This window comes from Amblyomma americanum, chromosome 10 (genome assembly GCF_052857255.1).
Source record: "Amblyomma americanum isolate KBUSLIRL-KWMA chromosome 10, ASM5285725v1, whole genome shotgun sequence".
NCBI classification, from domain to species: Eukaryota; Metazoa; Arthropoda; class Arachnida; order Ixodida; family Ixodidae; genus Amblyomma; species Amblyomma americanum.
The window spans coordinates 35,928,807-35,946,715 of NC_135506.1; the positions used below are offsets into that span (position 1 = coordinate 35,928,807).

At 47.8% G+C, this 17,909-nt stretch overlaps 2 protein-coding genes across 6 annotated transcripts in view; one reads left to right on the forward strand and one right to left on the reverse strand.

Moving 5' to 3' along the window:
- The window catches only part of cora (erythrocyte membrane protein band 4.1 like coracle), a 33,125-nt gene extending 29,460 nt beyond the window's left edge, over positions 1 to 3,665 (reverse strand). The window contains exon 1 of one of the 2 annotated variants that reach the window (XM_077642082.1): positions 3,473 to 3,665. The gene's annotated coding sequence lies outside the window, so the exon portion shown is untranslated. The remainder of the gene's footprint in view (positions 1 to 3,472) is intronic. The other variant, XM_077642083.1, reaches the window with a different exon arrangement.
- Positions 3,666 to 8,741: 5,076 nt separating this feature from the next.
- Positions 8,742 to 14,878, forward strand: LOC144108862 (ubiquitin-conjugating enzyme E2 W). 4 transcript variants are annotated; one of them, XM_077642086.1, is made up of 7 exons: positions 8,854 to 8,992; positions 9,199 to 9,278; positions 9,364 to 9,455; positions 10,043 to 10,145; positions 10,941 to 11,096; positions 12,290 to 12,365; positions 14,258 to 14,878. In XM_077642086.1, exons 2-7 carry the CDS (start codon positions 9,201 to 9,203, stop codon positions 14,269 to 14,271), a joined length of 519 nt encoding a protein of 172 aa, XP_077498212.1. In that variant the 5' UTR covers positions 8,854 to 8,992; positions 9,199 to 9,200; the 3' UTR covers positions 14,272 to 14,878. The 4 variants fall into 4 exon arrangements, with proteins under 4 accessions (XP_077498214.1, XP_077498215.1, XP_077498212.1 ...); XM_077642087.1 differs by having other exon boundaries at positions 9,367 to 9,455; XM_077642088.1 differs by lacking the exon at positions 9,199 to 9,278 and having other exon boundaries at positions 8,742 to 8,992.
- Positions 14,879 to 17,909: the final 3,031 nt, after the last annotated feature.

Below are 17,909 nucleotides of genomic sequence, written 5' to 3' on the forward strand. Positions count from 1 at the left end.
GTTGGTCACAAATGATACTGTTGTCAACACCAGTTTCGTTATAATGCATACAATGAAACAATTTCAATCCTAGGTTTTGCCTTTCGATCTTTAACGGTTTCCAGCCCGGTATAGCGTTTGAGAGATAGCAGGAAGCATATTGCAGATGTCAGATCATGCCACTTGGCTTTCAAAATTCTTATAGTTGTTGAATAAACGGGGCCCCACATGGCATATGCATAATTAAACACGGGCCTGACTTATAAGAAATGAGGCATTTCCTTCACTTGCCAGGATGCATCTTTAAAATTTTTGCAAATGAAGTATAGCACTCTACTAGCCTATAGCCAATATGTGTATGTAGTCCACTAGGTGTGACTGCAAATAATAAACACGGATATTTACAGCTCAATGACTATATAAGGCTCGGTCATACAATGTTCTTCAGAATGGCGCCTATCTCACTGATGTCCACAGAACACATTGAAGCTATGACAATAGCCCACACTTCCGCTTATGCTATAAGCCGTAGAGACCTTATCTCAAATTCTTTGGGAGTTCCCAGTACGTGCAGCCAAACAGTATGCACTTGAAGCACCTTTATCTCGCCAAAGCCCACAATCTCCACAGAAGCCTTGTTTCGGATAGCCACTGCCTAACATGAGCAAACACAAGAGACAAGCACTCTCTTCAAATTCCTTCACAGCAACAGTCCCTGCGCAGACGCTACTACTTGTAGTGTACCCAAGCACTGGAAGGTGCCTGCTGCCAGATTACTGTGTGAAAGGTGTTCTACACAGCTTGAGCTAGCGCTGAAAAATACAGCATCCCCTGTACTTGTCATTCACAAGTAAGGAAGTCAATAAGAACCGTAGTCAAAATTGATAAACTTAGCAACTACTGGAAGCACGCAAAATTTCCAAGTCTGAAAACTTGCTGTGGTTAAGAGGGCCACCAAACAGCTCATCACTGAAAGCACAAATCCTGACCTGATTATCCCTTGTCCGTGGCCTTGCTCCTTGCAACTGTGATCAGTTGCATGCACCCACAGTGCACAAGCCTTAGCAAATCCCTGGTACCTACTAATCCTTGAAGCACTATCAAGTATGACTATTTTTGTACACACTTTCTTACTTTATGCTTCCCTTGTTATCCTCGTTTCTTCTAACTCAAGATTTCTAACTACAGCAGCTAGGAAGCTGCAAAATTTACACAAATTAAATAAGCAGTCACAATTTAAAAAGAACGACCACACTAGCCACGGCCAATTTAATACACTTTGTTATTCCTCAAAGAAAATGCGCCACCCACTTTTGACAAAAGCTTTCTTTGACTGCACACTTCAAGTCTTCATTTAAAATGACAAGCACAAGAAAAAGCACATAAAGTCTCGTTACAAACATAACCAGCCACAGGCAAGATGAAAACAATATTAACTGGCAATACAAGTCACCTACACTTAACTGTTTGCTCCTACTCCCTCTGCACTTGCAGAGGCTCATATCCCTTCGTAAGTTGTGTAAATACAAGCACAGAGACATAATAAAGTTAAATAAAAATTGCATACGTTCCAAAGACGCTCTCAAACAAAGAGGGCAGTTTAAATTCTTGCAAAGAACTGAGGTAACACTTAAGATGTCGACATACAATATACACAGTATAATTAACTTTTAAAGGTTATAGCATAACACATTACTGCTGACGGAACAGGATGCAAGCACTGCTAACATGCTGCACACCTTCATCACCTACTGATAAGAGAAAGGATAGCACCTAAGTTACCTGTGCACTGATGCTTCTCGTTAACACGGCCTACAACTAAATTGGGTCTCCATTTTTCCCTGCACACTGCTCACATTAAGAACTGTTTGCACATTAGGTTGATTTTAATGCCAGATAATTATGTGCCTTTGGGCTCACACGCATGTGTTCAGCTGATTTTAATTTGTCAAGCATCAAGGCCATCTTTCTGTACTTTGACCGCGCATTTGTCCCAAGATCAAAATCGGCATTTTTTTTTGAAGGCCAGGGCACCAGCAGCTGTCATGCACATTGACTCATGCACATCACTTTGTAATAACCACAAGTGTAATTAAAGAAACACCAAATTCGCCTTTCCAACGTACACAAGTTTTGCGATATTTTTTTAATGCAATTGGCATCATTATTAACACCATTATGATAGACCATGCGTTCACGTGACAAGGAACGATCACGAAACTTAATTTTCATGTGCGCTAAACTACTCCCACGGCAAGCAGTTTTCTAAAAATCTGCTCCACGCAAGCAGAGTACACGTCGAGTGCAGGGGGCTGCAATCTATGCCCATGTTCTGACCGCACAGTTTAAAAACAACCAAACGCAACCCGATGCGAAAACTGCCGCGCTGCAGGTAATCGCGATTCTGTAAAAACGACTCGCGTGAACTCTTGTCTCGATTTCGTCATCAGTCGAGACCCGAAACCCCGTTACTGAAGCACACTTTTCCCCTTTCCATTTTCCCCTGCACCTCAGCAAACGCATCGCATGTCGCGTCGCGTCCAACGGCCGCAATATCGCGTCACGCTCCAGCGCGCACTAAAATAATCGGCGGATGCGCCTTCGCGCAAGCGCCAGATAAGAACGACGGTCGCTGACCAAAACATCGCAATAACACGTTTCTGCCCTCTGGAATGAACGTAAATTGAGTGGCCCCGCCTGCTCTTTTCCTTGGCACGGTTCGTAAGGGGGGAGCCCCGGGCGCCAAGAGCGAAAGCTTGGGCCACGCCTCTGGGTCATCGTAAGGCCATGCGCGCGCAAGAGCCCGCAGCAAGCATCGGGAACACTGCGATCGCGCTCGCCGCCAGTAACGAAAGTGCGGCGAGTCGGTGCGATTCAAATCGCTGACGACGTGCCAACGGATGCCCGCTCGCAAACTGGTCGCATGCCGCCGCCCATTCGTGGCACATTCCGCGCCCGGCTTTGAGGAATGCGCGCGGCGATCTAACAGGTAGCGGGAGCGTAGTACTACCACCCGTACAGAATGCGCCGCACTAAACGCAACGAAGCGTAGCGAAAATTCCCCCATCACTTCAAAGCACGCGTAGATTTCGAAAGCGAGCAGCGCGGCCACTGTCAAACGGACCGCCCCGTGGAAAATCGGCGTGCAGTGTTTACTAATTTGGTTTCCGACCGGCCATGGTGACGGAACAGCGTCCTCCGCTCCGCACGGCCGGAGAGAGGCTTGCCCGATTGGACGGTCGCCACTCGGGGCGAGGTCGACGCGTCAGGAGAGAACACGCATTATCGACCATTTTTAAGCCTGAAACGGACAGCAGCGAGCGAGAATTTCAACGGGGGCAAATGCGTTTGGGCGTCGCCGATCGCAACATGGCCGAAGCTAAGCCTCATACGGTTTATACTTTCTCTTTTTCCGTGGCAAAGCTTGGCACCCGCAAGTTTTGGACGCTGTCACCGGAGCAGCGAAGGATGCCGTTGTGGTCGCGCAACTTACCAGGTGTTGGGCTGATGGGTGCTGACTGGGCTTATTTCGCAACAAGAGGGCGCACCCTCGTTTTTCCTCGTCGGACTACTCGGATAAAACACTAATCTTCGGAAATCCGTCCACCGCACAGAATCCAAATCGTGGACACTCCCTCAACTCCTGCTCCTGCTCATCAGAGCCGAACAACTACTGCAGCGCTCCTAGCGGCTTTGAATCCGCCAATTCCAGACATCACTGGTGCTGTAGAACGAAACACTAGGTAGTAAATAAAACGAAATAAAACAGAAAGGGGGCGAAACACAATGGTAGAAGCATTTTTTTTTCCACGTAGCAGCGTTTTTTTGTAAGACCATAACATTCAAACACGTTCAAGAGTTCAAGTGCGCCACAGCTCAAGGCTGTGTCGCAAGCAAGATTGAGCAACGTGCAAAAAATTTAAAACAATTGCTCAAAAACGAGAAACGGTGTACGGAAAGTTAGCAAGCACAAACCACATAACACACTCAACTGCAATGCAGAACTAACCAATTGATGCATGCCATAACTTGCAGTGGAAACCGCAGGCAGATACTGCATTGCTAACGCTGCGAAACTTCTTGCACAGGCTATGTTCTTAGCAAGCTCCAGTTAGTTTCGGTTTCTACTACTTCAGTACACCTGGTGACTGGAAGAAAAATTAATAATTCATTCGCACAGCCGGTCAGAACGGACGGCATCGAGGTGAACGAACTGAGCGCTCTTAACGCAAGAGGCTACGGCGATCGACGATAATGGCGTAAGGTGATATAATTAAGGCATCGGGAAAGCGAAGTTGCTCAGTGGTTTAAAAATGTATCGTCGGAAAAGACCGAAACCCGCCCAGAAAAAAGCTTTTCCTGCTGGATACAGTTGCCGTGACAGCGATGTGAGGCTCCAATTAGCTCCCGTCCGGCCGCTAAGGGAGTAACTGGCGCTGACGTCTGGAGTTAGTAGACTTTAGCAAAGTTAATTAGTTCATACAGTTGTTGCGCTATTAAGCACGCGCCGTAGAATTATTCTTTAAGCTAAACCGATGAATTGTTCGAGTTAAAATTTTGCACAGAAATTGCGTTTTGAATAAGGGAGTAAACCCGCCGCGGTGGCTCAGTGGTTAGGGCGCTCGACTACTGATCCGGAGTTCCCGGGTTCGAACCCAACCGCGGCGGCTGCGTTTTTATGGAGGAAAAACGCTAAGGCGCCCGTGTGCTGTGCGATGTCAGTGCACGTTAAAGATCCCCAGGTGGTCGAAATTATTCCGGAGCCCTCCACTACGGCACCTATTTCTCTCTTTCTTCTTTCACTCCCACCTTTATCCCTTCCCTTACGGCGCGGTTCAGGTGTCCAACGATATATGAGACAGATACTGCGCCATTTCCTTTCCACCAAAAAAAAAAACAATTATTATAATAAGGGAGTAATTACTCATTGGCCGCCACCCAAGCGCAGCCATACGGCTACAAAGGAAAGCTATACAGCTTTCTCAGAAACATCGTTGTTTAAGAAATATTCGTCCTGATCACCAGGACGACCCGCCGCGGTGGCTCAGTGGTTAGGGTGCTCGACTACTGATCCGGAGTTCCCGGGTTCGAACCCGACCGCGGCGGCTGCGTTTTTATGGAGGAAAAACGCTAAGGCGCCCGTGTGCTGTGCGATGTCAGTGCACGTTAAAGATCCCCAGGTGGTCTAAATTATTCCGGAGCCCTCCACTACGGCACCTCTTCCTTTCTTCTTTCATTCCCTCCTTTATCCCTTCCCTTACGGCGCGGTTCAGGTGTCCAACGATATATGAGACAGATACTGCGCCATTTCCTTTCCCCCAAAACCAATTATTATTATTATTATTATTCACCAGGACGAATTTTTCTTTAACTACGAAGTTTCTGCGAAAGCTGTACAGTGATTGCGCGCTCGGCTACTGATCCGGAGTTCCTGGGTTCGAACCCGACCGCGGCGGCTGCATTTCGATGGAGGCGAAACGCTAAGGCGCCCGTGTGCTGTGCGATGTCATAATAATAATAATAATAATAATAATAATAATAATAATAATAATAATAATAATAATAATAATAATAATAATTTGTTTTGGGAGAAAGGAAATGGCACAGTATCTGTTTCATATATCGTTGGACACCTGTAGCGCTAAACCACCACCAATTTTTTGTGGAGGCAGAAGGCTAAGGCGCCCGTGTGCTGTGCGATGTCAGTGCACGTTAAAGATCCCCAGGTGGCCGAAATTATTCAGATTTTACAGAGCTAGACAAAAAAGTGGCCATTATTGTATGCTGGTGCCGCAGTGCTATGAACATTGCGCATTAAATGGTGCCTACATATATGTCTGCTGTTTGTATTCATTTAAATTCAAAAAGCACATCTAGTAAACTGAAATCACATCTGTATTGCGCTGCTATTTCCTGTTTATGGGCGGGATCGGGCGACTTTTTGAATTCATATTTTCCGTTGTGTGTAAAATGCTAGCATATTTCAAGTAAACAGGTAAGTCCAGGACGACCGAGCCAGCAAGCATTCACACTTGTGGACAGATATATTATTACAACGACAGCACGTGCCTGAAATTTGGCACATATGTGCGCTTAGATGCTTGAAGGCTGCATGAAAAAGGAGAAATAATTTTATTGAGCCAGAGCCGAGAAATTGAGCATTAACTTTTTGGGGTTTTCCCAGGGACACACTTTTTGGACACTGCTAGTTGTGGGGACTTTTTTTTTGTGTTCGGGAAAAATGAGCACCTCCTGGGGTGATATTCCAAATGTCTCGATGGGCTATTTTTGGGAGATTTTGAGGAGGTTTTGTGCTTGTTGGGCCCGGGCTAGCAAAAATCTTTTCCTTCTTTTTTAATATTATTTTAATAAACCACTTACTACTACTTGCGGTCACAAAATTGAAAACTGTTTTTTTGGGAAAAGAAATTGCACAGTATCTGTCTCATGTACCGTTGGACAGCTGAACCGCGCCGTAAGGAAAGGAATAAAGGAGGGAGTGAAAGAAGACAGGAAGGAGGAGGTGCCGTAGTGGAGGGCTCCGGAATAATTTTGACCACCTAGGGATCTTTAACGCGCACTGACATCGCACAGCACACGGGCGCCTTGGCGTTTCGCCTCCATCGAAACTGCCGCCGCGGTCGGGTTCGAACCCGGGTGCTCCGGATCAGTAGCCGAGCGCCCTAACCACTGAGCTACAGCGGCGGGTATACTTGGCGTCGGCGTGACGAAAAAATCGCCGACATTTCAGCGTGCAAAAAAAAATTACGACGTGAAGGAATGAGAAAGCATGCGTTTTGAGGAACGGAAAAGACGCAGTAGCCCACAGATCTCGACATCTCGGTGGACATCTCAACCGCGCCTTAAAGAGGTTCTGAAACAACTTCCGAGAAGAGGACATCAACTTTCTCAATCACTGTATTGTGTTATGGACACCTGAGCCAAATAGTACACTTGTGCAAGCAGTAGATGACCCACAATCACGAGCGAAATTTGGCTAGCCCTTCCTGGCGACTTTCATGCTCGCACCCTCCTCCGTCGCTCGCATCTACGTATACATGTTGAGAGGTGGCTATTCGTTAGATTCTTCAAGACGCTGAAATTCAAATTTTGACCACAAATAACTCTGTTTATACAAAGCGCATTAAAAAAATTCTTCCTGGACAATATTCGTGAAGCGGCGTGCTTTAATATCCCAGGCATGCCGCAACTTTATTATAGCCCCTTTCTGGGCCCCTTTAAAGCATGCAACTGAAGGTGCACACCTCATCGTCCGAACCGTTTCGCAAGTCGCAGAAAGCATGCAATTGAAGGTGCATATGTCATTGGACCGAACAACTGTGGCAAGCTAGCCTCCAACTCGACTAAATCGTGTAAGCTATGCAAAGAGAAATGCTAAGATACCACACAGAATCCAGTAAGACGAACGGTTGCTCAAGATTTTGGTGAATATATTCGAGAATACTGCCACCACTTTGAGGTCAACCATTGACGACATTGCTAGGATTTCATTTGCACTTGCGATATCGGTTGCTCAAACCAGCGTCGTCGCTTCGACGGACGCGGTTTCGCTACGCAACTCTCTTTCAATAATTCAACTTCCGATTGACAGTTCGCGCGGACAATTTCCGTCTGCAACTTCCGTCCACGCCACTCATGAGCCAAGAAAGGCTTTCGCCTTAAAAGTGACGGAGGAGAGAAAGGTGCGAAGACAGGGAATTTCAAAGTTTGACTACATAAAACTCAGATTCCACAGAACGCATTAAAGAATTCTGGCTGGAGGATATTTGCGATGCGGCGTCCTTCAACACCCTAGACATACCGCAACTTTATCCCTTTCAGAGCCCCTTTAAAAAGGGCGGTAAAGTGTCCCCCTAACTTATCGCCTGGTTTTGATGGGCCACGAGCGGGAAAAGAAAGTTTGGGTCCGTCCACTCCCAATCGCACGTTTTTGGAATCATTTCTGCCTAATCGTTGCTCTGTCAATGCCTAAAACGCTTTGCATCGCACGACAACAAAACGCGGCTTCGCTCGCATGCAGACGACTGGCAAGCACGCGTTGAGAGATGGGAACCCTATTTCTGTGGCAGCACCCTGTGGTGGCGCCTTGTATTAGCGAAAAAAATTGAAAATTGGTTTTTGGGGAAAGGAATGGCGCAGTATCGCTCTCTCACATCTCGGCGGACACCTACACCGCGTCGCAGGGGAAGAAATGAGGGACTGAGAAAAGAAAGGAAGAAAGAGGCGCCGTAGTGCAGGGCTCCGGAATAATTTCTACCACCTGGGGATCTTTAACCTGCACTGACATCGCACAGCACACGGGCGCCTTCGCATTTCGCCTCCATCGAAACACGGCCACCGCGGTCGGGTTCGAACCCGGGTACGCCGGATCAGTGGCCGAGCGCCCACTGAGCCACCGCGGAGGGTTTGTACTAGCGACGACGGCAGGGCTGTGTGGATTTATTTTTGTTTTTGCTCCTTATAACAAGCCCATATCCGACTTGGTGCATGCACCATAGGAGTGCCTTTACTTACCAGCAACACCTTGGGTTTTCGTTTTAATTCGCTTGTTGGTTGCCCTTACTGGTTCACATATCTTCTACGCTGAAGACTGCGTTCATGAGAAATTCGCGTATCCACAATTCAAAAACCGCGGCTGCAACCGTAGAAACGAAACTAAACCTAGTTCTAAACTAAACGAAACTAAAGGTGGCGCTAGTTTCAGCTTCGACACAAGGGAAGCGCGCACAGCTGGTTGATCCAGCGCTCAACACGACTCCGACGTGGGTTCGCAGGTTTTCGTAGTTGCGTTACGAGTAATTTTGTATGGAATTGTTTTCAACGATTTATCTGTGACAGGTGCATCGGATTGTGCATTCCTACATGGTTTCTGCCCGCCGTAAGAGCGTCCGACGTGACTGGGACTCGTAGCCATGCCTAGGCTACCGGATTTGCCGTCTATGTGAAAAGGCCAATCGACCAGGCGAAACGAAACGCCATGGCGTCAATGCAGGTTGGTTTTGAAGTTCGTCGCACGCCGCGACCACTATCCCAAAGCAGACGATCTGTAGCGCTATCGCGATATAACTCAGAGGCAATTCACTTGGCAGCCCTTAGCGTCGACGCGCCCGCGCAAACGAGCGGACGCGACGGTGGTCGTTGCCGTGAGCAATGCGTAACGTAGAGCTTATATTCTCTGCGTTTTTCCATGGGGCCCAGAAATGGCGCTTCTCGGAGCAAATGCATGCAAGTGTCTAATGGAAGCGCCTTCCACGTCCAGTTCGGGGAGTCTGTACCTAGTAGGTGCTCGCCACTTTTTCGTGCCGCCGCCGCAAGCTGGCTTCCGCGGCGAAGCTGCCACTCACGGCGGCTCTCTCGTTTCAGAAGAGGCTTCAGAAGGAGCTGCTCTCCATGCAGAAAGAACCACCACCGGGTGTCAGCGTAGACATCGACAACGTCGGATCCAACCTGACGCAGTGGGTGCCTCCTTCCTTTCTAATACCGCTGCCAGCAGGTCGGGTGCGCGTACCGTGTTGTCATCGCTGAATGTGAGCGCGGGATCGCACCACCGTAGCATCCTTTGTGGCGACATCGCCACGGTGCTTTCTTGACATACGCCAGGTCATCCCGGGCAGCAGGTATCTTTCCCTTACGGTCAGTGAGTCACCGCATGACAGCCGCGTCGTTACGCTTCTCGTGCGCGATATTGACCCATGCTGTCTTCTGCCCCCAGCGCGGTTGAGTTAATGTGGTTAATTGGTGGTGTGTAGTCTGCAGCTTTTACGGGGAAGATGGCTTCACTCCCGCTGCCCACCGTTTATGGGTTCTGTGTTCGCAGGAAACACCAGCCCAGTACAAACCGGTCTCACTAGACTTAATGCTGCACTTTTTTTGAAGTACGTTGTTCTGGCTGGCACACTTTTCTAATCCTTGTTCCCACTTTGGGGAGCACGATTTGGGTTTTGTGAAATAGCTGCATTTGATACCTTGCTTGTTTGAGGTATCCACATACTCCACTCTGTGGTTGGAATCCTGCCAATCTGCCGACTCATTTGTTTTGCAGGTGGATCGTGGACATGGAAGGTGCAAAGGGCACGCTGTATGAGGGAGAGAAGTTTCAACTGCTGTTTAAATTCAGCTCCAAGTACCCATTTGACTCACCAGAGGTGAAGAGCCTGCTTTCAAGCAATGTCCACTTGTGAGATAAGATAGCGCGAGGGCCTTTCTTTATGTTGCCCCATTTGCTCACTGATTAGTGGGTGTATTTTGGACATGTGACTGTGTTATTGTGCCAGCTGCAGTTATTATATTTACGTTAACAGGCTTCTTTTTTCTTTACTGTAGAGATTATGTACATACGGATTCACTATAGTCGGATACAATGGGGTCGACTGATTCTCCCCCTTTGCCAATTATTCCCCTTTGCCCTGGTACCGATTCCTTTGTACCCCCTACCCCTGCTAGCATGAAATCACGGGGATGCAGATGAATGGGGAATAGCTACAGATTCATTGGATTAATTGGCCTCATGAAAATCACTCGACGCTATTGGCTGGAGGGCCTCCTTTGAGAGGCATTTGCAGCTTCTTTCTTGAGTTGTATCCGACTATGGTGCAACTGCTACCTTTTAGACATTGTAGAATGTAATGTCTAAACGGTCGAATGTCAGCATCCTGCATACATCACATTTTGCATTGCTTTATTTGGCTTGAAAAGTAGCTGCAAGTTTGCTATAACAAGTATCCATCGCAATGCACAATCTTTTACCGCACTTATTGCATTTCACTTATTGCAAGCGGGTGGCGCTGCTCACTTCTAGTTGTGTGTCAGTTTCCCGCATAACCTAGAGGAGAGGGAACATACACACCGTTCTCAGCAGGTGCATAAAAAGCCAGTAGCAGAGAGGAGGATGCAATTGAGGTAGGCAGGGTGGCTACAGGTAGCAAGGTTGGCCAACGCAGGTGACGTTCTTGGGGCCCAACATTCCAGTGCACCCTCACGTCTACAGCAACGGCCACATCTGCCTGTCCATCCTGACGGACGACTGGTCGCCCGCCCTGTCCGTGCAGTCCGTCTGCCTCAGCATAGTGTCCATGCTGTCCAGCTGCAAGGAGAAGGTACTCTACCGCTCAAAGGGGCCGTTTCCCTTAGCCGTTGGCAGTAGAAGTCGTACAGGGGTAGGCCCAGTACAGCACATTAGACCTGTGGTACTTTCCTTATCTCAAGTCATCTTGCTGTGTCCCTTTGTCTTCTATTTCGTGGGGAACTTGTGAATCTTCTTTCCTCACAAGGAAAGAAACGTGCTGAAAGTGGCAGCATTTGCATCTCAGTGAGTTATCTTAACACAACGGACATTGCAAGTGAAGCAAGGGATTGAAACGTCGAACAGGGGCTCAAGGAAGGTGTTTCAGGTCACTGAAAAGCTGCCCTAAAAGGGAGTTGATTCCCAGCCCCCTCACAGGCTTGAATTAACTTGCTCACATCCGAGGAGGGCACTGAAAAACACTGCACGAACTGTGAAAGTTTTCAGTGTAATGATGCAACCGAAGTCCTCCTTTTCCTTTCCAGCTTCAGCATTCTCGGTGGTTTCTTGTTGCATCAGGATGTCATCTAGTGCCCTGCCAAAAATTGAATATTACCATTGCACGAGAGGAGAGGACAGTGCATTATTTGAAAGGAAAGGAGCGGGGGAAACATTTTGCTGAGTTTTGGGACCATTGCACATGCTGCCTCAACCCTACCCATTGTGCAGTCCTCATCCATCAGCACGCCAATCAATAGTAGCTGGAGAGAGGGGGAGGAGAGAGGGGGAAGAAGCGTCTTTCGTGAGAACCTTTTTATGTCCACTGTAAGTTCTCAAAACCTGACACTCATCATCACACTCTGCTGGCGCGGTTTAGGTGTGTATAGTGTATAACAGTTCCTTTCCTCATAACCTCCTCTTCCTGTCTTATAGGCAGTGCACATTCAATGAGGGGGTGATTACTAATTGGCATCCTTACATTAGCAGCCATGTAAGCAAAAGCTGTAAAGCTTTCCTTTGTATTGCTGCACTCAGGCAGATGGTAATGGGTACTCACTCAGTTAGCTGAAATCTACTCCTCCTTGAGGGATTGTCCTAAACATTCTGGGATGTGCATATTCATAGCACTCCGTTGTGTGACCCACCTCTAGATCGTTGCATACTCTCCACTGAGGGGCATGAAAGCGCTTGATGCATGCGAAATGTGCAGTTTTGCAAGTGGTGTTGGGATTAAAAAAAACTCATTAGTTGCATGGTGTTCTTGTCCCTGTTTTCAATTAAACGCAGAAGCGGCCACCTGACAACTCGCTGTATGTAAAGACCTGCAACAAGAATCCCAAGAAGACCAAGTGGTGGTACCACGGTGAGCTTGCAGTCACATTTTTTTTTTTTTTTTGCCGACTCCCTGTAGGCTTAGTCTTCTGAATACTGGGATCCCAATGCAGGGGTTTTCTGCCATTGTGCCTTTCAAAGCAGGCACAACACACAGGAGGCATTGACACTAGCTTTGCAAGTTCGGATGCACTATTTCTTGCAGCTGCATGTTTTGAGGCATGGTTATCCTATAGATGACATACCCTCCTTACCCTTGCACAAAAGTGTTGCCCGCACCATGAAAGAGCTTACCTCAGCCTCTTGGTAGTGCCAGTGTCAGTAACACTAAGTATTCTTGGCAGATGATAGGAGTCAGAACGTTAATGCAGTAGAATCTCGATACGAATGTCATGGGGTAATGAAAAGTGTCCGTGTCATCCAAAACAGACAAAATCCTTATTATTCAGATGTACCGGAAACACATTCACACGGATCTGTTGAGCATTGACAGGATTTATTTATGGCTTCGCGCCACTGTTCACTGCTTGTGGTGCGTACTGCATTGCGATGTGCAGGCAGCGCTTCGTGCTTGAGGGAGCGATCACAGCTCGCATGTTTGTGTTTGGAACATCCAAAATTTCACACAGCACGTTGTACACAATGTACTCTGGCTGGGGAATTTTATGAAGTCTCATTAACCGTTATCGTATCCTCGAGATTATATGAATGCGCCTTGTCTTCGTGGCTTCATTGTGACCACTATGGAGCATGAAGTTAACTGCTGGGCACTGCACAGCTTGTTCCACTTTTCACTTTGTCTTGGGACCCTCCAAATAACAGCCATCACTGTTTCCATGTCGAGTACTAGAACACAACACCGTTTTCCAGTGCAGAAGCGGAATGAAGGCTGCAGTTGCCCTCTGTCCTCAAAGGGGCCCTGTGATGTTAATGAAGCATGAGGTCTTCATTCTTTGTTTGCAAAGTATGGGACATTGTGATGCATGAACGGCCAAAGAGACTGCCAAAGTAGGGATACTTATTTTAATCTCCTCCAGAAGTGCTCGTTTTGAGCAAATCGTGTCGAAACACAGCGCTGATTTTCGGCAGTGGAAATGAGGTGGCAGCCAGATTGGGCACTGCCTTTCTGATTGTTGTTTGGGTGTCCAGTTTGAACTTAGTTCCTTTATACTTGGGAAATTGATCCAAAGTATGATGATCTGAGTGCTGTAAGCTTTTCACGCACCACAGAAACTGAAAACTGAAAGCAATGAATGTATGCGGAAGTGACACTGGTACTGCTCTTGTGGTGAAAAAAAAAAAAAAAAGCGCTGTAGCTTACAGTTGCGTGCTCATGTGCAATTCAGTGCATTGGGTGGGAGAGGCTGCACCCCGTAGCATGGCACCAGATTGGGGCTATTTGCAAAGCAGTGGCATATGGTGGCCTAAATGGCATCCCTCTATCATGCTTGTCATGTCAGTTTACTGTGTTAATAGTGGCAACAAGGCGCATTCATATCCACAGGCATATGCAGATGCTTTTAACTATGCCAGATTGTTTGCTTTCCTGTTGCTCCCATAAAAGTTGCAATCCCCGCCACCAGGTGGTAGCACTGCAGAGGCATCTTGCTTTTGGACGTTATACAGCAGTTTGTGGCATATTTTTTTAATGCAAATAGCATTAGGAGTCATAGAAAGTTAGATTGGGCGGATGAGATTAAGAAGTTTGTCGGGATAAGGTGGCTGCAGCTGGCAAAGGACAGAGTTAGTAATTAGAGGGATATGGAAGAGGCCTTTATCCTGCAGTGGGCGTAGTTACACTGATGATTATGATGATGACAATGTTCTGTTCTGTTGGTGGTGTAAGCGAATGCTTGGAGAACAAATGCACTTGTAGGACATAAGAAGGCCACCGACTTAAGCAACACTTCTCTTGCATTGCAGATGACTCGGTCTGATGCCAGGGTCGCCTCCTTCCCCCTCCCCCACCTCTAGTCACTCCGCCCCGGTCACACCCACCGGGGCTGTCGCCATCTGCCGCATTGTTGAAGTATAAAGCGCTTTGTCCAGCACGTCTCCGCACCCCATGGCAGGCACTGCCGAGAGTCGCAGTGCGCTCCCCTCTGCTGCCTGCAGTGGGGGCGCTGGGCACCACACCACGCCGAGGAGTCATGTGGAAGACTGTGTGTCTGTGCTGTCTCCACATGCTGCCTGCTGTGCTTGGGCAGATCCTGGCTCCATTTGGCTGGACAACAACCTGCTGCACTGCGCTGGATGAATAAAACTGTAGAGGTTTTTTGTTTTCTTGTTTGCAGCATAGAAAGAGTGCTGTTAGCGACTCGTGCTGCCAAGGTCCTGCAGCTGGAATCGCTAGCAGCGAGCCTGATCTGGTGGTCACTGCTCTCTCTGCCAAGCGGATGAACCGTGTAGTGAAAAGAAAAAGGCCCGCTGGATGGACATGTTGTAGTAGTGCTGCAGCCAACCGAGGACGATGAGTGTGTTTTTCCCCATGAATATAACGTTGTGCGATGTATGCGTTTTAGGAATAAAACACTGCTGGTTTTATGCTTGTGGTTTCAATGCATACATGAACGGCAAGACTTCCGTCCCATGCTGCGGGCTGTGTGATATTGTGCTTGACTAGAGAGTTCCACAAAACAGTGGCAACTAAACCCTTTCAGACACTCTGTGCACAATTCTGTGCATGGCAGAATTGCAGTTTATTATGAGATAAGTGTTGTAAGTAGTGGGGATTTCTTTGTTTCACATGAACTTTGCACCCTTCGTACCACCACTGGGGGTGCGCTTTTTGCATATTAGCTATCAAAAACAGTACATAATATTCTATGTAACAAGGAGTTTGACAGCATGTCCTTTAACGTAGTAATGAGGGCAGATTTTGTTACGTGCAATATTCCAATCTGTTTTTAGCACTTTTTCCATTTTTGAAAAAAAAAAAAAAAGTGTCGCCCAAAGATCTCTTTGGTGCTTACGTGAAATGTAACAATTTCAAACGACTGTGACGTGTTCTACAATACGATGTACATGCTTGCTGAGAATTAAGTTGGTGTTTTGCATTGTAAAATTAACGATTTCATGAAGCCTATACAACCTGTTTGGGTGGAAAGTAGCTTTCCTGAATTAAAATGAGTGTCTGGAAGGGTTCACTGCATATTGATTTGCAGATGTCTGTCACACGCAGCAATAAAGCTCTTTAGATTTGTGGTTGCCTTTTCTGTAAAGCAATGCACACAACACAAACAGTTTGATTTGAGGCACTTTTGCCACAAAAGTACGCTATTTGCTACATATACTCGAGTAATACTGGGAGGAAACGGAGAGTTGCATTTGAAATGATAAGGATGATCAATGTGCACAATCTGGTTGGTTGCACTATAAATGCCATAAACTACTCCAAGGAAAAGCTTTTACCAATGGACTTGCATTTTTAGGTATCCTGATGCTGAAAACAATCGGGAACACCAGCTAAAATGGCAAACTGGACGTAAATGCAGCTGTAGCCAAAATTCTGGCACAGGTTCTCAGAACGACAGGATTGAATGTGTGCTCAAACACTCATACTTTTTGCATATATGTTTAAAGTGCACCGATATGTTATGAAGGCTGCTGCTGTTCTGTTGTTCTAGTCGCTTGATGCAATGGCAGTGCCATTTTTCAACATCGACTTTGTTTACATCAGATGAGGCAGTAAATAAAATTCAGCGGTCCTTTTCAAAGAGAAGACCGCAATGCATTGAACAACAGCCACGTTTTGCATGCAATATGTGGTCACTTGGTAGGATATGCTGATAGTACCCAAGTTTCACCAAAATGTCATCACCTAGTTTCATGCCATTTCGTGAGGCGAAATAAAGCTGGATTTTCCTTCCTCAACCAATAATATATTATGCCTGATTTTATCACTGTAAGGCAAGATATCATTTCAACCATTATACCACAACATGTTTTGTGTATGAGGGCTGGCTAGTAACCATAAAGAGGCCTAAAAAGTAAAGCACATGAATAATAGTGTTACGGTACACAGTCGCGAAGTGAAGAGGACGTAGTTCTGTTGCTGGGCAGTTGACGATGCTGCAGCTAGTGCTTGAGTGACTTGGGTTTTGGGGTGTCTTCTGTGTGCGGCCTATCGTTCCTGCTGCTGAACTAACCCTGCAATATTTGGTGGAGGTTGTGCTGGGTATTACACCATGCCCTGGACATCCGCAGAGGTCACCAAATTGGACCCATCACTATGCCGTCCAACACACCTCCGGCCACAGCATGTCTCGGGCTTTCTACACATCGGCGACGAGCAGCGCCATGATCCATGTCTGCGCCCCGTAAATGACTGCCTCCGCAGCGCCCCTTCCAAAGCCAGCTTCATGACGCACCTGCTGCAGGGCACCTCGGCATGTCCCGCACGTACGACAGCGTGCGCCGGCGGTTCTTCTGGCCTGGCCTTTACCGCTCTGTCCGCGGTTACGTTGTGGCATGTGATCAATGTCACAGTCTGAAAACGTCCCCGCTTCTGCCTGGTGGCCAGCTTCAGCCCATCGACATTCCGACTGACCCATTTTTTTGTGTTGGTCTCGATCTGCTCGGGGGGCCTTTTTACACATCAACTTCCGGAAACAAGTGGATTGCCGTTGCGACCAATTGTACTACCCGGCATGCTATCCCGACCAGCTGTGCCTCCGATGTCGCCGACTTTCTCCTCAATGACGTCGTACTGCTTCATGGTGCTCCTCGTCAACTGCTTACAGATCGAGGCCCCTGCTTTGTTTCTAAAGTGGTCCACGACCTTCTCCGCTCCTGCTCCACCCGTCACAGTTCATGACGGCCTACCATCCCCAAACAAACGAACTTACTGGGCGCCTTAACAGCACCTTGACAGACATGCTGTCCATGTATGTCTCCGACCACCATCGTGACTGGGACGTCAGTTTACCTTTCGTGACGTTCGCTTGCAATTCCTCACGCCATGATACCACCGGATACTCCCCCTTTTAACTGCTCTTTGTCCGTGACCCGTTGCTACCCTTTGACAGCTTACTACCTCGTGACCCTTCTGCCAGTAGTTATGCTTGTGATGCCATTGCCCTTGCTGACGCCGCCGCCAAATCGCTCGGGATCGTCTCCAAGCTTCTCAGACCTCTCAAAAACGCTGCCATGACCATTATCACCGTGTCGTCCACTACCCTCCCGGCACCCTGGTACTCCTCTGGCTCCCTGTGAGCCATGTGGACCTGTGCGAGAAGCTCCTGCCTCGTTACGTCGGTCCTTACCGCGTCTTGAGGCAACTGAGCAACGTGACCTACGATCTCACGCCGCTGCACCCAAACTCTCCTCCTTCGTCCCCCTCCACACAGCTTGTGCACGTCGCCCGTCTTAAACCCTACCACTCGCACACACCACCTTAGGATGACTAGGGACTGTGCCTTCCTCCGCACGGCGGAGGTGGGGGGGTAGTGTTACGGTACACAGTTGTGAAGTGAAGAGGACGTTGTTCTGTCGCTGGGCAGTTGATGATGAGGACGCTGCAGCTAGTGCTTGAGTGACTTGGGTTTTGGGGTGTCTTCTGTGTGTGACCTATCAT

Coding starts and splice junctions, on each gene's coding strand:
- LOC144108862 (XM_077642086.1), top strand. CDS start 9,201: ATGGCGCTTCTCGGAGCAAATGCATGCAAGTGTCTAATGGAAGCGCCT. Junction 9,456..10,042: donor GTCGGATCCAACCTGACGCA/GTGGGTGCCTCC, acceptor TTTGTTTTGCAG/GTGGATCGTGGACATGGAAG. Junction 11,097..12,289: donor TGTCCAGCTGCAAGGAGAAG/GTACTCTACCGC, acceptor AATTAAACGCAG/AAGCGGCCACCTGACAACTC.